The sequence below is a fragment of the Cylas formicarius genome, unplaced genomic scaffold (genome assembly GCF_029955315.1).
Source record: "Cylas formicarius isolate icCylForm1 unplaced genomic scaffold, icCylForm1.1 PGA_scaffold_4__25_contigs__length_36172078, whole genome shotgun sequence".
In the NCBI taxonomy this organism is placed as follows: Eukaryota; Metazoa; Arthropoda; class Insecta; order Coleoptera; family Brentidae; genus Cylas; species Cylas formicarius.
In genome coordinates this window covers 9082115-9109120 of record NW_026844334.1, presented here as the reverse complement: position 1 = coordinate 9109120, position 27006 = coordinate 9082115, and the positions used below count along the sequence as shown (strand labels likewise).

The window sequence follows — 27006 nt, the reverse complement described above, 5'->3', positions numbered from 1 at the left end:
ACCCTATCGGGCTCCTTAGTTGCAACGCAAAAGTATTTGCGAACATTTTGACAAAAAGTCTCATGGACTGTGCAGCCAAATCTCAGTTAGGTTTTAAATCTTTACGCGGTTGTATCGACAATGTTTATGTTTTGTCTTCGGCAATTCAACTCCAACTTAGACTGAAAAAAGGAAAGGCATTTGTAACTTCCGTTGAATTTAAACGCACTTTTCGAACAAGCTGTATCTGGCATACGTTATTCTAGGTATATTTCAATAATCACAAACTTTCATGAAGTGGCGACATTTCAAATTAACGTGAAGGATGGCTTCACTAAAATGTTAGATATATTTTTCTTGTAGATATTGACGACTACTTTTCTTCAAGGCCTCTCTATTGACGCGTTTCATAGCCTCAGCTTACTGGCCTATACAGACGACGTCGTTTTATCAGCTGAATCAGAGAGCGGATTACAGAAAATGTTGACTAGTCTAGCCAGGTACGGAACGGAAATTCTCTCACAATCAAAGCTCACAAAACTAAAGTTATATGCTTTAGTAACTCCCCTTCAACAACTCAGCCAAAGCTCTTCTTCGGCGATTCAATGCTTCATTGTTTAAAAGGTGTGACGTGTTGGTTTTTTTAGAGAAATGGCAGACACAATAGTTTCAAAAGCGAGTCAGGCAGTGGGGGCCGCATTGTCGATGCTGAGAAAGAGTAAGCTTTCCTCTTAGATCGCAATTCAAAAATATACGAAATAACCATGGTAAATATTTTTTTCGCTGTTACGTTATACCGTTATACTTGAGCAAGTACAGACCAACTTTTTAAAAACAATATTGTTACTTCCTAAATCAACTTTAAGTGCTTTACTTCGCCTTGAAACAGGTTCCACGCACTTAATTTACCGAACCTTTAAATCTTGCCTCAGCTTTCTTATGAAACTACGACGAAAACTGGACGAAAATTGTGACTGTGCGAGACTGTGTTTTGATCAATAACACAAAGCACACCAAATTCAACGGGGCATGTCAGATTAGAGAGCTGTTTCGTGAGTTGGGTTATGGTGAGTGGTGGAGCAATCCATAATATATCAATCTAAGACGGCAAAAGAATTTTTAAAACAATACTTTTTGAAGCAGATCTCAACATTGAAGCCGGTTAACACTATACGAATTTTTACTCAGGTTTTGCACTCTCTGATCTGATTGTCAATTGTCAATTTCAATTTTAAGAATTATCGCACAATTAAGATTGAGTAATAACGTTTTTTCTGAAGTTCTCCTATAAAGGCTGTACTTGCTTCATTAAACCTGATCAGATTTGACATCCTACTTTTTACAAAACTTCTGGATTCCTCCTGCGTCGGTTTTTGCTTAGTCGAACTTGCTAACGTTTCGACAATCATCCTGTTGGCTTCTTCTTCCTGTTTCAGTCAAGCTCTGAAGAAGTCAACAGGATGATTGGCGAAACGTTAGCAAATTCGACTCAGCACAAACCTACGCAAGAGGAATCCAGAAGTTTTGTAAGAAGTATTACAGTAGCCGGTGGAAATTTTTTTGAAAAATTTATTTACCACCCTCTATTCAGTTTCCCGATGTATAAGGCTCTTCGTAACATGGAGTTTTCCTATGCCTTTATTACAGCTTTAAAAATTTGTTCTCACGTGGGTCAAAATGTCTTACTTATCTTTATATAAATATACTAAAGAGTCGCGTGTTTCTAAGAAATGTAGTAAAAATAAATTTCTTGTTGTAGAAATGTAATTGCAATGTATATCGAATAATACTTTAAAAAATAAGCACCTAATTTGCACTTGCATGAAAAAGGGTGATTTTATTCCGCCCATAAGTAAGAAGAAAAGAAAATTTTGAAAGCAATGAATTTTAGTTACAAAAAAAACCTGAAGCACATAGCTGAAAAGATAAAAGATTAACTACGCATATTCGTAAGCAAAAATAGATATGTCGATGGTGGATTGCTACTAGCATTTCAATCAAATCGGAGAGGAGACTATCACGTAGACTACTTCCATCCTACTTCCTCATCGGTCTGTTGTGGCTATAGATAATACCAGCCACTACCCTAAAAAAATGCGAAAAAAATCCCATTTCTTCTTGAAAAAAATTACATCATTTATTGCCGTATAAGAAGCAATTTCAGAAAGTTGTGGTGAAAAGCTACAGAAAATTTTAAATTCAAAACAAAGCGAAATTTCGCCTATCGCCATATCGCTATCAATTAAATGCTATGGTCGCAAGTCAAAAAGGCATAAAGAGGGAATAAACACATTGGATTGGGTTGAAATAGAAGAAGAAGAAGAATAGAAATAATATAAATTTATAACAATTTACCTATTTCCATATCTATTTTAAAAAACAGGAAAGCACCGGATCCAGGGGGCATTTCCACAGAGCTAGTCTATATATAAAGGGTGTTAATTAAAATGGCGACAACTATAGGGGTATTGCAAAGTTTTGAACAACAGATAGAACGTGAATATGCCGATCACGATGTGGAAGAACCAGTTAGCTTCCGACTGGTAAGATTAACAATCGACCATCTAATTTGTATAACACAGTTGTTGCATAAAATGTCCTAAAGAAAGCCTACGACATCGTGCTACTGGTTAAGCTACGGGAAGCTCCGGTTACAACGAACCTAAACATCAATACTAAACTGCCAAACTTCTCTGAAGGATTCGTTCAAAATAAAGAACTTGAACGCGGTTGCTGTCTTTCGCCAACACTCTTTAAAATATATCTCGAAAAAGGCTTGATGAAATAGAAACATTCAAAATTTTCAAATATATATAATAACCACTTCACAGTATATACGCTTCGCGGACGACTAAATCGTGATAGCACAAGCATAATATATGAGTGTAAGAGGAAATCAACAAGACCTGATTTTGGAAAAGGACGAGAGAATAAGAAACTGCTGAAAGTACAAGTACCTGGGCGTAAATATTACCAAAACAGATAATGACATGGATTCCAGCAGGAACAAGACGAGGAGGAATCAGGAATCAATGAGGAGATTAGAGATAGAGGCTTGGAAGAAGAAAATGATTGAGAACGATGGCGACAGGATCTCAGGAAACGTTAGAGAACGTTTAAACTGTCCGCTGTCATATTGCTTTCATTCACCAAATTCGTCTTTATATGACATTCAATTACGGAATTTTGTTGTTCACCCTGTTTAATGATCGCCATCGTTGCAAATTTACATTTTATTACTTTCTCGAATTAATAAACAGAGTATAAATGGAAAAGTTCATTTAATTTTTTAAAGCGTGTGGTTTAAATTTAAAGTAAACTATAAACTACGTTTTTATAGTGCCAGTAAATTAATTTTAAATTTAAAATTGACAATGTTCAACGTACTAAATAAATAAAATTTGAGGTTAGTTTTGTAAGGTTTGATGCCGTTTAGATGAGATACGTACCTTGCACCTTAATTAATTAATTTCCAATTAAGAAGTAGATACAATTGGCGTTATTTTAAGAATTAAAAAAGTGTATACCAATTCCTAGCAAAATTATGCTTTCGAATGTTTTTCGTCGCCCATCAAAGGCACGATGAGTTAAATGAGCAATAAAGAAGGAAATTTTGTTCGTTGTGTGTCCGCCGTTTTCAGGAAACTTTCTCCTCTCCTCCGTGCTGCAAAATGAAAACGGCGCCTGATATATATCATAACAAACACTACTGCTTTGTCAAAGTTTCCCAACCGACTCATACCATATGCAAATTCTCAATGATGTGATAAAGCGAGCTTATTGGTTTTACGGCTGAACTTTCTTCGCTTTTATTAGCCGGCTTATATATATATATACCTACTCAGTTTTCACTTGAGATGAAAAGATCTTTCCATAAAAGAGTCATAAAGAAAAGTCGCCGGGATAATTTTAGCCTGACTTTAAAAATTCAGAATAAGAGAAGATTGTTTGGTCGCTGATATTAAAATTTTATTGTTTTTCGGAAACTTTAATTGCGCATTCTTCAACTCGAAAGCTACAAATTAAAAAATATGGACAACACGTATAGTTTGCAAGAGGAGATTTGTGTCGATTTTTGATTATATTTGCACAGTCGGTTTCCTTGTGCCCCAATTTTCAAATTCAAATAGAGAATGAACGGTATATACAAAGTAGAAAATCGAGAAAATATACCAAAATAAATGTAATATCTCGTATATTTATAATAGTTATGTCAATACCTTTAAACATTCTCAAGTTTTATCACAATGTTTAATGTAACTTCATTCCACCTAAGAAGTTTAGTAATGCAAGTTCAGCAACTGATTAGATATATATAGCCTGATAAATAAATATCTACTCATGTGTCCGTCATAGTTTTGTCTGGTATTATTTGAAACAAAAATAAAAAATTTAGTAAACATTTTTTGGATATTCACATTCGTATATTCGACTAGATCAGAAATTTTTCAAAATTGAACTAGTGCCTCAGACCGTCCATTTACTTTAAAAATCCGTACCTCTAGTTTTTTTCCTCAGACCGTCCAATTACTTTAAAAATCGTACCTCTAGTTTTTTTCCTATGGAATGTAATTAATAATTATTAATACAAATTACATAAAAATACTTAAGTAGGTAATCATTTTTTTAAAAAACACGTAAAGTAAAAATAAATTAATTAAGTCCACCCCTCTGGTGCATATATCGCTCACTTTGGAAATCACTGGACTAGACATAGGCACTGCTTTTTACGTCACGGTGTAGGTGCATGCTCAATATAATTTAAGTTGACACAATTAAATTTTAACAGATGGTGCAATCAATTTCTCATATTGAAATGAAATTGCGTCTGAAGTTAAATAAAATTTAAAATCGATCTTTTACCTCTTCCTTACTTTTATTTCGTCGTGCAATAAACTCATAATCCTCGAGCGTCGGAAATAAGAACAAATGCGTTACATTTTATTATATATAATCTCTCCCTTACTTTTAAAGAAGTTGGGCGGAAATAAAATCCACAATGTATAAAAAAAGTCCGTCGCGGCCCTTCATCATTTAAGATATTTTTCTTGTATACGCTGCTCGTTTTGCGATTCATCATTCCGGGTAACTTCTGTGGCGCATTAACTGTAACCGAACTTTTTCTTGTTCTTTGCAAAGTTTGTGTTCCGCGTTATAATCGATCAATACTCGCCAGAATTCGAAACGCGCGCGTTTATTTCCCTCCAGCGAACATGGAAGTGGGTATTTTTAAACTCTAAGTATGGCGACCCTGCTTTGATCATGCGTCGGGTTCGTTTGGTTTGGCTTGGCAGCATTGTCGCGTGAAGCACGTGCGAAAGAGAACGAACGAGAGAAGCGTCGGCAAGCTTCCCATAGTTTTTTACTTTTGTATACAGAATAGTGTATTTAATGTAAGTTCTTGTAATGAAACTGTGATCTCTCAGTGCGGAGTAAATTAGTGTATATTTACGGAAGACACCGTCGTCGATATTTCGGATAACTGTAGTTGGTAATTTCGCCATTTGGTGGTTATGTTCTGGTTTCAATTATCGAGGATGCCCTTTTATTTTCGCTGTTTTGGCTCTGGAAAATGGATGCCAAACGTTTTATTTATTCGCTTAGTTTTATGGTCTGCTTCCAAGCCGGTCATGACAACTGCATTATTCTAAAAATAGATATAATAATGCATTGCTCAGTAAAATAACTAGGATTTGTTTATCGAATTTATGGTTAAAATATATGTTGTTGCGGCTTTGAATGCTTTATGTTGAATAGAATTGGCCATATTCAGATATCATTGCAGATATATTTCAGACAATCGTATTAGATTTACACACGCACGCCTATTTGAGCTGAAAGAAGAAAATTATGGTTTCAATGTTTGAAGCTAACCAATTTGGGTTGGTCCAACTAAAATAATATCAATCGTGATGGGTATTTTAGAACAGCTAAACACCTATTACTCCTGTGTTTAAGACGTTATTTAAAAACGTTAAAAATTAGGTTATACCGGCCACTGCATGTTTCTGCTTTAAGTGTTTCACCCCTCCAAAATCGCATTTTTGTTTTTAACCTAATTTAATTGAATCACATGTAACTCCTCGCTTGTCCAGCAACATTGAACTTAGTTTAGTATGACATTAGAGTCAGTTGTAATAGTACTTCCTTTCTTGTTTTCAGAAATAAACCCACCGCTTCTCCCCAACCACCCTGAATCCCCTGCCAAGGAACCATGGATGCCAAACAAATTATGAATGATGAGCCGAATGTTACACTTACTATTAGACTGATTATGCAGGGGAAGGTATGTGAACACTTATATAAATGTTTGAATATTCATGTATTATTTGCTTTAATTAGTTTTTATTGCACCTTTTTATCTTAAAATAGTTTAAGTACTATATAAAAGCTTGATTTTAAAACCGATATGGAAAGAAATTTGGTTGAAATTATAAAATGTCTTAGAGATTTTGAAACTGCAAATTTATTAGTTTGTGAGTTAAAAATCGTACCAGGTGTCCTATCTTGATAAGCAATTGCCGCAAAACTTTAGACGAAAAAACATAAAGCGGACAAGTTGCAATAAGTGCCGCCAGGGGGCGTAATCGCATTCCCGAATTTTAAATTCCGTTTTTTAAAGAAATAATATATTACAGATAGATAAAATGGAAGACACCATTGTAAAACTAGAATAAATTCTTTTCGATTATTATTCATTAAACGGTTTCTGCTCTACCTTTTAAGTTAAAGTGATGGTTGGTGTTAGAACATTTTTGGATATAAATGTCGATAACATCAATACGGCTTAACGCATTTTGTCAAATGACTGACTTTCTGAAAAGGGTTGTTCTGCTGCTTTCAGCGCTGCTTTGAACAGATTAATTTAGATTGCTTTTATCTCAGCCAAAGAGTGTTTTGCGACATCACTGTAAATAAAATTCATGTTCTTAAAAAAAAATGCAAGGATATCACTTTTATTGCAGCAAAAAGTAGATAAAAATCATAATGCTGTTGTTTAAGTGTCAAGCATATTAATATTGCAGCTATTTATAGTGTATGTTAGTGGCCTTATAGAAGTGCAGAGAATAGGTCAAAAAGAAAGAGTGTTATCTTTTCTTCATCATTATGTTCTTCATGTGATGTTGGCATTTTAACACTAAATTTATATCTATATCTAATGTATTATTATTATATAATTATTTTCTAAGAATGATAAGTATCCTAAAAATATTCCCAAAGATAGCGAAATAATTTTGTTTTTATTTATTTTACTGAGATTATCGATCAGTCTCTTATTTGTTGTTTTGTTGCAATAGAGTCGACATTGTTGCATTCAAATTTTTTGAGAAAATAAATTTTATTTGTAGTGATGTGAGGGCCCCTTTCAAACTTTGACAACATGCGTTCAGTTATTCTGAAGTTATTGACATTTATTTTCGAAAATGATCGGATACTTACTTTGCTTTCAACTTTAAAACGGTGTTAATTTTAGGTAGCCGTTATAAGATTAGTTCTCAGAAAACGGCATTTATAATTCATGAAGGCGACTACGCCCTTTGGCGTTCATTCTAAAAATTTAAAAATAATTTCCAGGTCTCTCCTGATCCTTAATTGGATACCCGGTACTTATAAACGCATTATGCATAGGAAATTGGGAAAATTAAAGTAGTGTAAGCAAGATCATCATTTTTCTGAGATGATTTTGAGTATGGATAATAACTTTGCTTTTCACCCTCTCAGATGTGTATCTTGTTTTTTTTTCTACTTGGTAATATACTTTCTTTAGGAGATTTGATGTTAGTTTTATCGTGAACACCTTGTGCTGTATTAGTTTTCTGAATTATAAAATTGTGGTTCTTTTTTTACATCGATCGTTACTTATTAATTGTCGTAAATTATGTGATTCTACTTTAACTGATGCTTAATATTTAATTAAAATTGCAAAATTGCATCTTATTATGTATGCTAATTTGATTCGCAGGATCAGGTTTGTGATTTTGTGCACGCTTTTGTAGTCAACGCAAAATTTTCTCATTACATTCTATTCTTAGACGCATATTGATGTGTCAACAAAATTTGCGGTATTCTCCTTCCTTGCAACCTTCAAACAATTGTCATGGGTTTATGGTCTTCAGCTATTGGCAACAGTTTTTGCTGTAGTTGGTTCTTTCGCTTATTTGTTGTTTAATTGTATAATTTGTTGCGAAAGTTTGTTTATATACAGTGGGTCCAAAAATATGGATAATATGTATATCCAGAAATATTCGTTTTGGTTGTTCTTAGCGTAAACCATGTCATTAGCATCAACTTAGTATTTCTTTAACTTCTGTCTGTATGTTCGGAAAAACTGCTATCAGCAGCAGTGTTAAATAATTATGAAATTCCATTAAGATTTTATGGCATTGTATCCTGAAATAAACGAGCAAACATGTTATGTTATGTTAAAATGAATGAAATGATATATCGCCTGCACAAAATTGTAAGTGATTAAAAAAACATCAAACAATTAAAATTGAAAAGGAAGTTGACGTCGGAAATAAGAAAAAAAAAACGTAAAGGCTACACTCGCTCTGATAAAACTTTTATTGTCAATTGGTAATGAGAAAAAGAAAATTACAGACGTACGATTTTCCTTTTGGTGTTTGCCAATTAATGTAATTATAGATTGATACACGCGGCTAAAAATTGAAACAAACACCGTCTGGGTCAATCGACAAGTACGTTGCCAAGTTATTTGTGATGTACCGGAAAAATATGCAACCGTCGGACACACTTTTACTAATGAGTTGCTAAAATTATAATTACAATTTCGAAGCTGTTCGATTAATCCCGTCGCTTGGTACCAGAATATATTTTTTCGAAAATTATTTTGTTGTCGAATTAAGTAAAATTGTCGAATGAATGAATATAAATTGCTTGTTTTTTCAATTACAAGGTGATCCGGATGTTTTGACAAAACAAGTATATTAATAAGTTGGGTGGTTTTGATTGTTTCATTTTTGGGCATTTCTTGAAAAAATTCGGCAGTTTTTAATGACCATTTCAAAATTCCAAATATGTTAAATACAAAAATACTTGCCGCAAAATAAGCGGATCTAAATAACGCTTAACTGAATCTTTGAACATAAAGTAATTCATTTATAACTATATATATATTTATTTTTTCCAATTTGCGTGTGATTATAACTTGGTATTTGTCCAAAACAATGTTTGTTGAACCTAGAAAAGTTTGTGTTTCTTCGAAAATGCGATTTCATCTGCGTAAATTATAAAAATGAGTAGCATATCTGATCACTTTGGAAAATACATCCGAAAGTCTAGAAAACACGCCAGTGTTTCACTAGGCCGCCTTATACCGTATTTATACGGGCAATAATTAAGCAAAGTGTGTAAGTGGGATAAATATTATAGTATGAGATTAAAACCTGTTCTTGTACAATGGTTTTTACCAGACGCAGTTGCCTACTCGCAGGTAGTTGAACCTGGTTTGTTTGGGTCAAGTCAAAATCATATCCATCAGTGATTTTCTTTTTTGTTTTGTATGTGTATGTGTCGGCCTACAATCTGTCTGGCCTTGCCGGCGAGTCTGGAAAAAATAATTCTTTTAACGGAAATATGAAATGGACATAATCCCCCGGAGTGATGTAAAAAAATGGCTTCCGTTGTATTTGAAATCCCATTAGGGTTGCACGTGGCGTTTAGAGTTGTCGTTGGGCGCTAAAAACGCCTACTGGCAAACGTCAATTTTAGGTTTTTAAGTATGTCGAAGCAAATCGATATACGCCCCCAACAGGCTACGCATGTATGTCCTTGACCTATTGGTCGGAGTTGAACAAACGAAATAAGATGTCCAATTAGTAACTGCGGGTTCGGATTGTATTTTTTTTTATTCGACGATTGCGTTGGAAAAGCTCATTAATAATTTTCATTGCTCGTTACTCCCAGCTGGAATAAGATGTTTTTTTTTTAATGAATGTTTTCATTCTTCCAAAGAAGTATAGAGTTTAATATTAATATGTATCCAGATAAAACGTGCCACTCGGTCGTCGAGAATAATTTATTTTCTTTGTCCGTTTCAGGAAGTTGGCAGTATAATAGGCAAGAAAGGGGAAATCGTAAACAGATTTAGGGAGGAAGTAAGTGGCGCTTATCGACAGTCGAAGTTTTACCGTTCTAATTGTTCTATTCTAAAATATTTCAGTCGGGAGCCAAAATAAACATTTCGGATGGTTCGTGCCCGGAGAGAATTGTAACCGTTACAGGATCAACAAGTGCAATTTTTAAAGCTTTTACACTTATTTGTAAAAAGTTCGAAGAGGTAAGGACTTAACAATATTCTGATTATATTTATCCAGGCTAAGACACAGATTCCTATAAAGTAGTCATTGCACGTTTATTATTAAATTTTGTATTTTTTGGCATAGTTTTGGTAGAAAAACTGTTATGCAAAATAAAGAACTGATAATACGACCCCTAACAACTAATTGTTCGGACGATGTACGAAATAAGAAAACATATTTATACTTATTTTAAATTGATTTTTTTTTGCTTTTTTGACTGAAAATGAAATCACGCACTTATTTTTATACCAAAAAGTGCTATCGTAATGAATTATTTTTTTATTTCACATAAATTACATAACACAATATCAAAAACATGCCGAATTTGCTGACAAATAAATATTCGGACGCATTTAAATCTTTTACTTTAAACCGAACATTAATAAGAACTAACATCACCTTTGGCGGCAATATACAGTTTATGCGTTGTGGCATGGAATCTACCAAAGTCTTGCAATATTCGGAGGAGAAAGTGTTCCAAATTTCGGTGATTTTTGCCTTTAATGCTGGAACTGTACGCTGCCATGATGCCATAAAGTTTCAATAATATTCAAGTTGGGGCTACTTGATGGCCACGATAAAACTTTCATATCATGGTCCCCAAACCACTGCTATTTTCGCAGTATGGCAGGACGCACCGTCTTGTTGAAATATAAAATTTTCATTTCCAAGATTTCGTTCAATTGATGGAATCAAACTTCTTCACAAAATTTGTTGGTATTTTTCTGCATTTACAGTACCATCAACGAACTCGTAGTTGCCCCCTTTACCACTCATACACCCCCATATCATAACACCCTGGGGAAATTTTACAGTGCGCTTTAGACAATCTTTGTGTACCAATCACCCTTTTTCGAAAATCGCCTACACACACATCAAATTTTGATTTCCGTTGTCCAGGATATTTTAGATTTTGCCCAATCCAAACGTTTTTTCTTCTGAATAGACGTTAATAATGGTCTTTTCTTTGCCTTTAACAAAAGTAGATCAAAGAATATTAATAATTTTTATATTGAAACAGAAAAAATTGTAAACTTACCTTATAAAAACTCAAACCAGACTTATGCATGCATTGTCTACAACATTCCCTGGAGACATTTAAGTTTGCCTCGTGATTCCATTCGGCTTGAATTACGACGATCTCTTTCAGTGATTTTACGGGATCACCCTGAACTTTTACCACGAACGCTAACACTAGCTTTCTCTCCATACTTTTTTATAATACCCCCGACTGTTGATTTTGCAATACTCAAGTCATTTGAATTTTTTTGCATTGATTTACCTTTGCAGTACTGAGATATGATAATTTCTTGCACTTTTTTGTTTGTTGCAACACCACGCGTCATTTTCTTATCAACTATTATACAAACTTGAAAGATACAACCCGAACTGACATCTCATTTATCTAAGCACACTACATTTTACCATCAATGCATGGGTAGCATTGATTTTTTGGTCAATAAACATTCGCGTCCGAAGATTTATTTGTCAGAAAATTTGGTACGTTTCCGTTATTTTGCTATGTAATTCATGCGAAATAAAAAATAAGTGCGTAAATTGAATATTCAATCGACAAAGCAAAAAAAAAATGAAATAGATATAAAAATGTCTTTTTTATAATTTTTTACATCGTCCGAACATTTAGTTGTTAGGGCTCGTATGTTATTATAATATAGTGAGATACCACGTAAAGGTTGTATATGTAATCCATTTGTAATTTTGATAGTTATTGCAACAAGCGGTGCATGTTGACTACATTTCGGTCATCTGTGCTTCAATTTAAAACATTGTGCCAATTTCAAATGGCTTCATAGAATCAGCAAGCATTTATTGTGAGCAAAGTACAAAAGAAATCAGTCGATTGGAAATTAAATGCGTACATATCTGTTGCTTTCCACTAGCGCAAGCATCAGAATTTATCCATTCGAATTACTCATTTTCACTTGGACTTGGGCTCATTTTACAGTCAATATTTTGTCGTCAAAAATTAAATTAAGGCATATGTACTTAACTGTTTTGCGAATAGATGATCTGTAGTAGAGGTTAGCCCCTTCATTGACAAGAGTATCGCACTATTTACCAAACTTGTGGATTCCCCCCATAAGCCAACAAGATCATTGGCGAAACGTTAGCAAGTTCGCAAGTGGCATCCAGATGTTTTGTAAATACCCTGTTTCTTTGAGAAATTGACAAGAGTGTCAATATTTCCGCTATTCTATAAAATGCGTCGATTAAATTTACTTAGCTCTAGTTATTATCCGTAGTAGATAGTCCCGGTGCATTTTTTTTTGTTAATTCCCCATTTGTGTTCCCTTTTCATCGGGCGACCACAGTGGTGTTCCCAGTTCCAGGATGTCAACACTACAGGTAGTGGTGTGCCGCGACCGCCTATAACGCTCAGGCTTATAGTGCCGGCGAGCCAGTGCGGTTCGTTGATCGGCAAGGGCGGTTCGAAGATCAAAGAGATACGCGAAGTGACGGGAGCGTCGATCCAGGTCGCTTCTGAGATGTTGCCCAATTCCACGGAGAGGGCGGTCACGATCTCGGGAACGGGAGAGGCCATCACGCAGTGCATTTATCACATTTGCAATGTTATGCTCGCGGTAAGTAAAACCTTTAAAAGAAAGCCATCTTGGATTAAAAATGCCGCGACTAAAACTTCTGCTTTGGTTTGAAAATTTTTGACAAAAATTGGATGTAGACTTTCGTAAACTTGGAAATTATAAAACATTAATGGTCGCATTCAGCGGAGGTAACAAAATGCTTGTGATAAGTAGCGTTAGCGATTGTGATGGGGAACGTGTTCCAACTTCGCTGTCAAGTCATTTGCCGTTTCCATTTTTGACATATTTAGAGGTTATAGTTTCTTATTTTTGTTTGGGTGTTGTTGATTTTGAGATTTTTAGGTTTGTGTGTAGTGCTGCTGGTGTAACAAGTGTTAATAAAGTGGAAACGTCTTTGGTCTTTAGTACCTGCTACCTACATCATAAATTTGTAGAAGTGAACATTTTAATTCAAAACCAAATGACGCAGGATAATATAAATATAAGTGTGATGGCTTTGGAATTAGCAGAACCAATTCGAATATTTGAGGATAATAAAGGTGGTAGGTGTCCAATACCCAAAAATCAGAAGTATTATGAAAAGACTATAAGGAGTTATCAAGGGAACTTACTCTTAGAACATTTTCTTATGACGAGGCCTACATTTGTAAACTTATTATAAGAGATCCATTTTAGAATTAATTACAACATCTAGCACGTTCCGGAGCAGCGAGAAGAGGAGCTACCACACCTGGAAGTGGTTCAATGGCATTTCGTAAGAGTTTCATTTCTTGTACTCGATCTTCCTCGATTTTTGACAGCCTTCTTCGTAGATATAACATTCCACTCTTTGACTCCCTAGTCTTGGAACTTCTAAAATAAAAACATGCTACAAGACTTTAATGTTTTTAATTATGCCAATAAAAAAATTGTTGAAACTTAACATACAGGCTGGATTTTTTTTAAGGGGTTCTTTTTTTCTTATAACAGGAACTGCTGCCGACGTTATTAGTTTAGGGAGGTTAATTGTTTTGTCCTCCCTATATATTTCATCAAACTGGTGATAATATTCCCAGCAAATTCTGCCTCTTCCACTTTTCCGTATATCGTCTTTGATACCTGTGTAGGTTTTTTCAGGTTTTTCGTCAGTTCCACAATAACCCTTTGACTGAAAAATGTTTTTAATTTCTATCCGTAGTTTTTTCTTTTAATTTTAGGATCTCTAAATGAATCCTTAACATGCATATAACGCTCCACTAATAATAGTGTAGTCGCTTTGTCCCAGTAAGAAAGGAGCCATTTTAAAAAAAGATCATACCTAGATGCTAGTTTTGGTTTTCTTTTAAAGGTTCCCTCAGATATTCTGAAAAAAAAAATGTTTAAAAAATTGTCTCCAAATAACAGATAGATATTTTCTCTACCAGAGAAGTAGGGGGGTTTTAGATAAAACTTTCGGTCGGGGGCCTTAGAAAAATAATATTTAGTAAAAATACATTCTGCAAATAACTTAAAAAATTGTATATCTATTTCATGTGAGTGTAATTTGCGTTTAAAAAACATTACCGTTCGTTTTATAAAAGACATACCTTGATATGATCTTCGAATACTCAAGGGATTTTCGAGAAAACTTTCCCGTTGAAAAAAATGTTTTCTGTAAATACTAATAATAATATGAATAATAACAAATAAAATATATTTATTATGCTGGAGATTCATACTCACCGCCATTGTCAAATACACCGTGATCCAATTCACCACTTTCAAAACCTGATTCTGCCATTATAGATCGCTTGTCTACCGCTACCTAGTACAAAATAAACCCGCCTCAAAAAGTGGCGCCCGCGTGCGTGGGGTTTGTCGCTCATGTGTCACCGGTACGGTTTTGTAAGCTTACACTTTCTCTATTGCTACCTATCAGGAGCACTTTACTGCGTCCGTTGAATGCGACCAATGTTAGTGTTATTGTGTTTTCAGCATGAAGCAAGAATTTTGCAAAAAAAAAGCTAAAAATGTTGAGCTAAGAAAAAGAAGTGATATTTAACTTTGCTGGCATAAAAAGGTTGTTGCATTTTTAAATCAGCCTAGTTCAATGTTGCGTCATATTACAGTGTTTTTTATTTTGCAGTCCCCTCCCAAAGGAGCAACCATCCCCTACCGACCCAAACCCCAAGTGGGTGGCCCCGTGATCCTGGCCGGCGGACAGGCCTATACCATCCAAGGCAACTACGCCGTTCCCGCCCACACAGACGTAAGTAGCTCAGTAATGACCCCCCTTCTTGCCCCCCATCCCCACTTGTCACTCGGCGGCCACCCGTTGGCCTTGGCGCCCCAAGCGGCCGCTGCTGCCCCCCTCATGCCTTTCGAGCCAATCAAGAATGGACATATGCAGGCTGCACTACCGCCCGCGCATCTGTTGCCAGATGTAAGTTGATCGTATTGGTGCCCCAGTCTAATTTCCTTTCTCCCCGGACGTACCAGTGTTCTGCCGATGAGCTATATTATCGTGTGGCTATGGACTGTTTCAGTAGTACCGTATTTATATTTAATTTTTCTTTGGTTTGGCGCCACCATGTTAAGTTCATTCAGTAATGGATAAATTTTATTCACTTTTATTGACGCACATTGACACACTGTTGAGTTGGGCAACTATGGACTAACCTATTTGTCCCGCCCTTAAAAATTAACCACCAAATTAAAAAAAAAATAATAAAAAAAATCTGATAAGAAAACCGCATATCAAAAAAGCCACAAAGTAATTACAATTACACGGTGTTTGTTTACAGAACCCAAAATAATATATATATATATATATATATATATATATATATATATATATATATATATATATATATATATATATGTATATATATATATATATATATATATATATATATATATATATATATATATATATATATATATATATATTTTTTGGAAATATTAAAACTTCAGAAAAAGTTATCAATATTTTGCACTTTTACTATCACGCTTGGACTTGAGATGCTTGGCTCACTGAGTTAGGCTACAAGGTGAAATGTCGATGTCGGTTCGTCGCTTTATACTGAAACAGTCCTTTAGTTTATCCCCCCTAGGCCTCTTGTGGACATTCTGGATTGAACCTTACGTAAGACTCCCAGGCATTTTTAAGAACGCACCAAGGGTTTCTGTGCTCCCTTATTAGCACGAATGGTCGTTAGAATTTTCGTTGTAGGTAGTCTCCGATTGCTTAGTCTGTTAGAATTAGTTTTATTGACGCACATTGACACACTGTTGAGTTGGGCAACTATGGACTAACCTATTTGTCCCGCCCTTAAAAATTAACCACCAAATTAAAAAAAAAATAATAAAAAAAATCTGATAAGAAAACCGCATATCAAAAAAGCCACAAAGTAATTACAATTACACGGTGTTTGTTTACAGAACCCAAAATAATATATATATATATATATATATATATATATATATATATATATATATATATATATATATATATATATATATATATATATATATATATATATATATATATATATATATATATATATATATTTTTTTTTTTTGGAAATATTAAAACTTCAGAAAAAGTTATCAATATTTTGCACTTTTACTATCACGCTTGGACTTGAGATGCTTGGCTCACTGAGTTAGGCTACAAGGTGAAATGTCGATGTCGGTTCGTCGCTTTATACTGAAACAGTCCTTTAGTTTATCCCCCCTAGGCCTCTTGTGGACATTCTGGATTGAACCTTACGTAAGACTCCCAGGCATTTTTAAGAACGCACCAAGGGTTTCTGTGCTCCCTTATTAGCACGAATGGTCGTTAGAATTTTCGTTGTAGGTAGTCTCCGATTGCTTAGTCTGTTAGAATTAGTTGCTTGCGCTGATGGAATGCATAACGGGGGGGTGGGGGATTGGTAAGTATCGAAGTACCCCTATTATTTATTTGCTTTAATTTCTTCGTTCTCGACAACGGTCCAGGATTGGCTAAGCCCATTTGCCGGGCTCAATATGGGACTGTTTTTGTTTGTTTTTTTTTTTGTTATTTTTATTTTCGCCTAAAAAATAATTATCATCTGAGTCTGCTTCTATGACAGTTACCACTGTAATCTTGAAAGTCGGCCCTGCTACAAACTTGCAGCTAACATACATTAAGAACAGTGAACCAGTTGTCTTCCTACTCTTTTGGCTATAGAAAGTTTTTTTATTGGAAAGCAGGGACACATCCCTTTAGCCCTTCACATTTCTAGCTTGTGGTCGATGAGTTTGTGGTTATGTGTTTTTATAATGTGATCTACATATGTGTTGGCTCCACAACAGTTTGCTAGGTCTGCTATGGATATTATGGTGGCTAAAACTTTTGTTAAATATTTATTTTTTTAATTCAAAATGGATATGGATTGATCTATATCAAGCACCGAGGATGACTAGAAATTTTATTTGTTTGTGCATTCGTGGTTGACTGTATGATACAGAACAAGGTTAGCATGGTAACTAGATACGGTGTAAGATGATTGTGTATGCATGTTGTATAATGTAAGTTACCGATTGAAATTCGTGAGGTATTTTAAATGTTGGTAATTTTCTGGTTGCTTTTTGCTGACAGTATTTCGTATTGGGTACACTTTTTCGATAATTATTTGGGGACTTCGTCGTATTTGACGGTTACGTTTCGATGCATGGACTATATTGAAAAGACTGGCCACCAAACGATTAATTTTCAATCTAGCCGATGGGAAATGCGTTTATATGATTTTAATCAGGGTTAATTTGGGTTTGGTTTGGTTAGTTTGATGATTTACGACAATAAATGTTATTGTTTTGTATTGGAATTGTCCGCGGTTAATATTTCTTGCTTGCTTGAATAATTGGATAACTTAGTTGATGTCAGTGTCAACGGGAAAAAACATTTTTCACGCCGTTATTTGATTTGCCGTGGGAACCGTACAAAGTAAGTGACCCGAAGCGGAAGTGAATATTTTGCAGATGTCGATCCGCCCAATTGACAGTTTTCCGTGCTCTGTTTGTTGCAGGTAGCGGCGTTAACGAAAAATCCTCTAGCAGGTCTGGCCGCTTTAGGTTTAGGCGGATTGGCTCCCGCGAACACGGGAGGTCTCAATCCCGCAGGTAAGACGTTTCGAATCGCGATGCTAATCCAACGGCTGTTCACACTGTCAACACCGTAGATGTATATACAGGTCACGAAAAATATTGGGTTATAGGGATATTGTTAGTGTGACAAAGTAAAACGAATTTTTTAAAAGCATCGAAGTGAGATGCAAATATGTTGTCTCCTCAAACAAAAGTCCACCATTTTTAGCTGAGGAATGTCCCAACCTATCATAAAATTCTTGTCGAACTTTGGCCAGTGTTTTAGCGGTAACATTGCTAATACCATCGATAATTTTATTACGAAGTTCCTCTAAATTATTTGCATGAACCTGTGTGTACCTGTAAATAGTACTAGTAATGTAATCCCAAAGAAAAAAATCATTTGGTGCTAGATCTTTCCACTTATTATGCGATTAGGAAAAGTTGCATTCAGAAAATCCTGAACTCTCCTAGCATTTTGTGAGGGGCAACCATCTTATTGGTACAAAATTTCATTAAGAGCCCGAACAGCTGGAATTATTCGAGCAGGCAAAAGATATAAATGTTTGGTATAAAAAGAAGACTAATGGTATGGTTTCTTAAAATACGAGCCTAGACTTTAGTTAGTTCTCTTTTGAATACCCAACAGCCACTGCCAAATTATGACATCCATGTAACGAAAATGAAGATTCATCGGTTAATAAATTATTCGGTAAAAAATGTTTATTTTGGTTAGCTCGTTCAAACGTTTCTTTACAGAATACCATACGTTTCTCATTATCTGCTGGCAAAATTTCCTACGTGGTCACTTGTAATCATTTCTCTTTAAAATATTTACTTCCAACTCTCGCCATTCCCCTTGTTCATTTAATTGACGCTCAGGAACAAATTGCTGGTCAGTAGATTGTAAGTATTTTTTACAATAAAGTAAACAATCATGCTTTTGAATATTATTAATTATACGAGACGTTTTTTCTTTCCCCCCACACGGGTGTGGGGAGGGGGAGCCAAACAGGTTTTTATTTCATCTCGTGGCAACAGAGTATATTTCTAGTCACTCTTACATTCCAAGAGCTTGGGTGTTACTCTGTCGCAGTTACAATAATGCTCTAACCGAATAAGATGACCTTTATGCCTTGACGGACTGAGACAATGTTGGCAGTGCTGAACGTGGCCCGATTTTTTTACCTATTCATTCAGCATACCACAGAATAATATTTTTATGTATTCAAAAGTATAGTTAAATTAGAAATTTAACTCAATATATGTTAATAAAATGTCTTGCTAATATTTCTTTGTTAAATATTACTCAAATTACAAAAAGTTCTTTTTTTAACGATAGTCATGTGGTTTTATTTCAGAACTTTTAAAACGAAAAACCGCTTGCTCCAATGTAGGGGAGTTTTCAACCTCGATTTCACAACGTCAGCTTTGACTAAACTCAAAAGGGGTTTTTGGGGTTTTGATTTCATAGGCGGGTGTACTTTTTCTTGTTTTGTATATTTGTGTTTTGTATTATCTATCTACATATATTGTGTATTTCGAAAGAAGAATCACATCCATCAGATATGGTTTGCGTTATCTCTAAAAGTGTATCAATTGTGTTTAATTTACCTATTTATAATTTAATTATTTATTATTCTAATCTCACACGCTAATGATTCGTTGGCCCTCTCTGGATTTATTTCCTCCCACCCTATGTGGTTACCATAGCAACAATTCATAATTAAACAACACGTCTCACCTCACTCGTCCCTTGACTGAATTTTAACACATAACGTTTTAAAACTTTTGTGGGTGGTCAAGTGTATTTTTGACCTCATTTTTTGCGAACTGATTTAAATGGGTTTAATGAGTTTAATCGTTTATTTCTAAATTCGTTTTATATATGTATGGTTCAGAATAAATTAAACTTGGCCTCTCCCAAACTCTTAGGTATTCCGACTGCTAAATATACATAAACTACTAATACTTTAAAGGTGTCGGCTATTTTTTTATTTAAATTATTAAATAGTTCCTTGCTCATTTTTTGCTTATAAAAAGCTAAAACTTTATTAGCATTTTTTTTTGCTCAATTTCAAAGTAAATTTTCTCGCAAACTGCTGATTCAATTCGGATATACATATTTTTCTTTCCTTTTTCTTTCTTAAGACCTAACGAAAAACAGTTTTATTAAAATTTAAGTTTTAGGCGTATACAGAGCGTTAAATAAGCAATTATGTACTCAAATTTGGTTATATTTTGTGTTAATTGCTGTCCATACTATGAGGTATTTAATATGAAAGGAATAAGTTTTGCCAGATTACAAGAGAAGTTTTATAATTTCATATCTTATTCTGCAAGATTAGTGCAAAATTAATTAAATAAGACCTTGAACAAAGGGGTAGGCCGTTAATTGACCACTTCTTATTTGACCAGTCAAATTCGATCAAAATGCTGCAATTTTAGAGTCTTATCTGTCATTATTTATTAATTATATGTATTGTATGCGTATATGTATTATTATGAGTTTATGATGTCCAATTTACCTATAACGCTCTTCAAGGAATGTCTGAATACGACACTTACCGATTCGGGGAATCCCAATAAAAATATCGCCTCTATTTAGTTCTTAGAACGATGCAATGGTGGTGTAAGGCACAATATAAATAGATAAATAGAAAACTGCTATTATTTGTTATTTATCAGAAATTACAATTCCACAATGAGACGCATCAGGCATTATATAAGCCTAAAAAAAAGAAAGTAGTAAACTAATAGGGATCTATTGTCAACATGTGATTTTAAATACACAGATACAAATTATAGTTTTATTTCTACTCGTTTCCTAGAAAGGCGCGGGTCTTTAATGTAGTTATAATAAGATAAGCAAAACGTTTTGACCCAAACAAAGCTGTAAGAAAGTTATTCTTATTTATTAGTGTCTCATATGGAGCAGATCTGATCAGGTTTTTCAGAAAAATATTACTCAATCTTAATTTTGCGATAATTCTTAAAATGGCCATTGACAATTGGCAATTGAAATAGCTGGATGGTAGATCAGAGGGTGTAAAGCTTGAGCTGTGGTGTGAACCGATTGAAATGTTGAAATCCGTTTCAATTAGTTTTGTTTTAAAACATTCTAAGATGTCATTGTTTTGTCTTCTTAGAGTTTGGTAAATTAAGTGTTTAGAATTTGATTCAAGACGAAGCAAAACACTTGAATTTGTTAACTGGTCAACTGACGCAAAAACATTTGAACAGGTTAATTCCACAACCCTAGGCAGCATAGAGATCAACTCCCACCTTGACTATGTTTTATTTAATGTTTATGAATTTGTTTCAATTTTTCTTTTGTAATAAACTGTAATTGTTGCGTTTGATATTAAATTCTATGTTTCCTTTAATATGTAAAATGAACACGTGAATTAAATAACAATATGCCCAGAAATGATAGTGTTCATTAACTTCCCACAGAACATGACAAACATTGAGTATAAAACACACTCTGTGCATGCCTAAAGCATAATTTTCGATAAAAATGTTTTCATTTTGTTTACATTCAACAATAAACGATTCAAGAGAAAATTAACCTTTGAATTGCGATGCGTATAAACAGAAACGACCAAAATGGCAGCAAAGCTTAATTTTCCAAATGACGTTCAGTCGATTTCTCAGCTCTGGCGGCACTGGCCGGTTCTCAGCTCAGAAGCGCGAATTCTCGCAACCAACACAATTCGAACCAGCAGACGCACGAGATGACGGTGCCGAACGAATTGATCGGGTGTATCATCGGTAAAGGGGGCACGAAGATCGCCGAAATTCGGCAGATTTCCGGCGCCATGATACGGATTTCGAACTGTGACGACCGCGAGAGCGGTTCCTCGGACAGAACCATCACCATATCGGGGAACCCGGACGCCGTCGCGTTGGCCCAATATTTGATCAACATGAGGTAAGCGGTCGGGCCGGTACTTTGTCGACCTTGATTTTCCTATCGTTTTCCCGGTTGCAATGCGCCCGAGACCCGTTTTTCTTTCCCGTCGATCGCAAGAGTGTGCTGTACGTATGCGTATTAATGGCGGTGTCGAGTTTGGACAACCAAACGACTTTTGCTAAACATTATTTATATATTTATTTATTTGATTATCCAATGTCCAATAAAGAAGTAATTGATACGTCCGAGGCAGGCATGCGTTACATAAATGATATTCATGCGGAAATTATATAATATTATTGTTTTCTAGCAAAAATGGCATCTAAATTATTACACATAAGTCAAGGTGGTTCAAACAAATTGTTTAAAAGATCACAGTTTTTATTAGCTATTTTATTATACTTGAAGCACATTTTATGAATAGGTGGTTACTGGTTTATTCTGGATATTTTCAAAGTTCAATGTTTTGTAAGTGGATTTTTACGTTACATTGAAAACCTGTGTTTTTCTATAATTTTTTTCAAGTTATAAATTTTAAAAATCTATTTAGATTAATAATATGTACAGTAGTGCTGAAACAGAAATAGCTACAAATTTTTCCTAAAAAAGTTCGTTTTCACTTTTACTTTGGGGAAAAACTTATTACTTCTGAGCATTTCCACATTCAAAATATATTACAAAATGTTGCGGTCTTGCTTGAAATATTTACCTAAAAAAAGGATTGCGATGAACAAAATCCACATTATTTCTTCTGTATTTTTTTAGTACTCATTTTTCCTTGTTTACAACAGTAATTAAGATTTTCAGGAAACAAAACTTCAGAAATTTTTGGATAATAGCAAAAAAAAAACTTCTAGGAGTTTGTTTAGCGAGGTGGGGGTTGTTCATGTGTTTTATTTTTGAATTTATTGCGATATAGGTAGCAAATTGTAGTCGTTATTCACAATTTGCAGTATTTTATGTTACTATTAAAAACGGTCCTCACGGTCCCCTTACTTTCTTGGCACTTTTTCTGCCGCGAGGTAATACTGTGCATGTACTGGCGACCATTTTGATGGCACATACTGTAATTTGCTTCTTACCAATGAAAAATATAAAGCCTTTAATACGTTTGTGAAAGAATTAAATTTCTTCGCCGATGTTGGAGGTGTATTTCATTATTTTCCGTTTCGCCGTCAAAAACTAAGCAGAGGCAATTTTGGACATTAAAAGTGATTTTCGAGTTGTTTTTGTGACATTTTAGAGGTCAATTATTTTCGCCACATATTTCACTACATAAATAGAAATCATATAAACTATGACACATAACTTGTTCGTTTTGGGAAGGTGCGGTCTTGATGACGGGTTTTTGTAAATGTTTTAGGAATTAAGTTGGGAAAAGTTTGTGCCAATTGTTTAGGTGTTGAGTAAAACGCAAATCGGGTTAAATGTGTCCCAAGCTCAAATTATTTAAAAAACTCGTTATCAGCTCTTAAGGCGATATTATAATAGGGAAAAAGTGGACCATAGTTTATTATAAGAACATTTATCTGTGTGTGGTTAAAATAGTGACTTGTGATTGCGAGATACTCTGTATATGTTACCGGCCAAATCAATTGAGGAGCCACGACTAAAAGAGTAGAAACAAACCAAGACTAGTTTGTCCGGAGCAGCTAGTTTTGGTCAGTTTGCTCCTTTTTTCTTTTCCGGGTTTGGCCTAAAGCATAGCGTTTAGTCGGTAATATTATACAGTGTAGTATATAGGAGTTTCAGCATCAAAACATGGCGAACATCGCAGTCCAGCTACAGATCTACAATGCATCGCGAAAGATTCTCTATTAAATTTCCACATGTTTTGCTGGAAAATATGTTCATAATTTTTGTATATTTTGGGTGAAATTTTTTTTTGTTTCCCTGTTTCCGGCAATGTTTTTCCCATTTATTTATTCCTATAACGAGAAGTTCTTTTTATATAGGATAAAAATTGAATCTGCCTCCTGATTTTATTTTATTAAGCGCTCCTAATCTTTTGTAGACCTGTTGTTGGTTATTTCTATATTACTGCAATATAGGTGGGTCCTGCTAAAGCATGGTATCTATCAATTTATTTACAAAAATGTGTTCCTAGGAAGCTATTTTCAGTTCGGTTTCCTAAATAGTAAAACTCCTTTTCGACTATTGTTTCCACTGGAATTGAAATATTCCAATACTAAAACATTTTTAGATGAATGGTGTTGCTTCCTTGGTATATGTAGTAGCGATCTACCAAATTTAGTATGATCTACGTATTGGTGGAGACACTAGCAGGCTAAATGAAAAATAATATTCTGCCGATCGATGAAGGCCACTGACATCGAGTGCAACGTTAATAAAGATCAACAAGAACTGTTTTTTTCTTTCAAAGCATTTTTTTGTTTAACCTTAGAGTAAACAGAAATTTTCGTTCCCTCTACGTAACGTTTCCCTGCACCACAAAAACTACTACCGCTAGCTCTCTCACATTTTCAACAATCCCTTGTTTATTATTTCCCCACAGTGTTGAGCTGCAGAAAGCTAACCTAGAGGCCCAAAACTCCCCAACTACTGGCAGCTCCAGCCAGTCATCCACCACCGCCGCCTCTCCCCTGGCCAGTGCCATCCCGCTCGCCCAACTCTTAACCAAGCCGGGGGCGCTCAACGCGCTGACCAGTCTCAGCGCGTTGGGCGGCCTCTCGGAGCTGTTGGGTGGTCAGGGTGGTGTACCTCCTGTCCAGACCACCGGCGTCCATCGCACCCACAAGAGTTACACGCCCCGACTGAGGTCCCCGGGCGGATCCGGAGGGCCGTCGGAGGGCTCCAAACTGAAGAGCGAGAGAAACAAGTTTAACCCATACTAGGTGCTGCTATCGTCCGACGTCACTTATTTAGTTGTAGCTCTCGACTTTATATTTTTTCGCAAAGTAACGGGGCCACTGTAGCGTGTTATAATAGGTGAAGTAATCGCTTGATACTTTTAAGGGACGGATGGACTTTGAACAGTGAACTAACGGCTTTTCGGATAAAGCTCAATTATTAGTAGTAAAACAACTGTTAGGTCATTGGGCATCGAATTCGATGGTAAAGGCTGAACGTGTAAGGTTTAATAATGGTAGTGCCTTTAGAGTTATGGAGTATACCTTTAAATCTAACGGCAAATGTAAACCAAATACTTCTTTAATGTTTAGTTAGTGGTTTGTATTTTAAGACAAAAACATACTTTCAATACAATTTAGGTTTTAAGGAATATTTCGAAAAGACATGCGTAATTTCAAAGCATTGTAATATGCTTGGTTAATGTACACGTAAGCACCATAATTAATTTATTATTATACATATTCAATGCGGGGTTAGGATAACATTTTGTCATTAGTATTCGACCAAATTTCGGGAAAACGGAAACGTGCATCACATATCACTGAAATTTGACACTACTGACCTACAGAACGGATTAGCAAGACCAGGTGCTACAATGGCGTGAACTGCTGGTCCCTTTTTCAATTTTTGACACTAGAACCCCACATCACGTTATTCGAAACATCTATTTGTGATTCGTTGTGAAAGTAAGTTAATTTTCATATTAGGACTTTCTAATCCGTTGACCTACAAAGCCCGATCAACATTTTCAAAAACATTTTACTCAATGACCCAAAGCAATTCCAACATTGCTTTTCTCAGTAAAAATATAAAGTCGATAAAGTTCCATAGTATGTATTTTTGCATATTTTTGTTACACATATATATTAATTGGTTGTAAGTGTATTTGGAATATCGCGAACTAAATATGAGAGTTTCCTCCCCCTTTTTTTCCGAGTTGACTCTTTTAAAGCGTCTTTTGAATGACAGGGTACAAAATAGATGCTATTGTGTGCAGAGTGTTCAATTTTCATTTTATTATACACTTTACTAACATTTGCACTTTTGCTGATATATATTGAAAAAATATTTATACTTAAATTATTTTATACACAATTTTTATTTTGGGTTCTTTAGCTGATGATTAGAATTGTGGATTTTACATACACATAAAATTGGTGTTTTATGTATAAAAGCAATCACTTAAAGTTATTTTTAAAAAAATGAACATTTTTATTCAAAATTTTGAAAAATGTTTTGCAAATGTTTTCTTTTAGTCATTGTCGTTGCGCTTTTGCGAATTACACATTGGGAACTGTTTTGGAATAAAGTTATATGTAACGTTACATAGTTCCGATGTTAGAAATTCTCTGGTTGGCAAATGGATGTCTCATTTCTTGATAACCAGGGTGACATATCATCGTATCATCAGGAGAACCAGATTTTTACATTTTACGTACAATCTAGTTCTACGGATATTTCTTTTTTTTTACAAAATAAGTACATTTATAATTGTTAAGATAGTATTAAGGATAAGGCTAAACTGTCTTTTTGCATATTAGTGTATTTGATTAATTTCACGTGTAATGCTTAAAGTTAATACAACTCTATGTATCTTAAATATTTTGAGTTTTTTTATTATATTTATTTTACGATTTGCAGGTATTTGCGACGTCTTAAGTTATGCGAATGGTATTACTAAATTTTTCAGTGTTACAAAATTCTTGTGCATTTGTTATTTCGCTCAAGATGTTTCGGTAACTAGTTAGCGTTTTTTTTTTTTTTTTTTAATTTTAATTTCGCGATTGGCTCTATTAGTTGGCCTATTGTTTGAAAAAAAAAAACTGAGTGAAAGTTGCGTGTCCACCACAAATAATGTCTACCATCAAAATCACATCCTAAGCCTAAGCTAACAGAATGATGCCTTTGAACCAACCAATCCAGGCCAAGAAGACTCATTTTCCCGGTAAGCTCTACCATCCATTTTCTCTCCCCTTTATAACCATTCGAGCTCCTGCAATTTTTTTTACAATTCGGTTTGCCAAATTTCGATATTAAAACAAAAAATTGCCGATGCTCAAAAAATGTCGCGTTGAAAATATTACCACGCCACCCAGTTGTTAACTCTTTTACCTTCCAAGAAACCAACTGTTTTCAAAACTTATTGTAATATTGAGGTTTTGTTTTGGTGCAGTCCTATTAATGTTTGGCAAAAATTTCTAGAGATTGCACAAAACTTTGCCCGTCTTTCTTTTATGCATAAAATGAATCCTGATAATATCTAAAACGTTTTCACTCTTTCCTTTAG

The 27006-nt window shown here is 34.7% G+C and overlaps 1 protein-coding gene across 13 annotated transcripts in view; it reads left to right on the top strand.

The window, feature by feature from the left end:
- LOC132700280 (poly(rC)-binding protein 3) overlaps window positions 1–27006 on the top strand; it is a 171179-nt gene that overhangs the window by 139961 nt on the left and 4212 nt on the right. For 3 of the 13 annotated variants that reach the window (XM_060667447.1, XM_060667446.1, XM_060667445.1), the window contains 8 exons: window positions 6142–6265; window positions 10041–10097; window positions 10163–10279; window positions 12635–12904; window positions 14970–15266; window positions 17875–17968; window positions 21578–21866; window positions 24364–26997. In XM_060667447.1, the coding sequence (XP_060523430.1) occupies window positions 6194–6265; window positions 10041–10097; window positions 10163–10279; window positions 12635–12904; window positions 14970–15266; window positions 17875–17968; window positions 21578–21866; window positions 24364–24703 (1536 nt within the window). In that variant the 5' untranslated portion in view covers window positions 6142–6193 and the 3' untranslated portion in view covers window positions 24704–26997. Of the gene's footprint in view, window positions 1–5271; window positions 5471–6141; window positions 6266–10040; window positions 10098–10162; window positions 10280–12634; window positions 12905–14969; window positions 15267–17874; window positions 17969–21577; window positions 21867–24363; window positions 26998–27006 lie in introns of those variants that run through there. The other 10 variants (XR_009618624.1, XM_060667444.1, XM_060667453.1 and 7 more) reach the window with 10 other exon arrangements.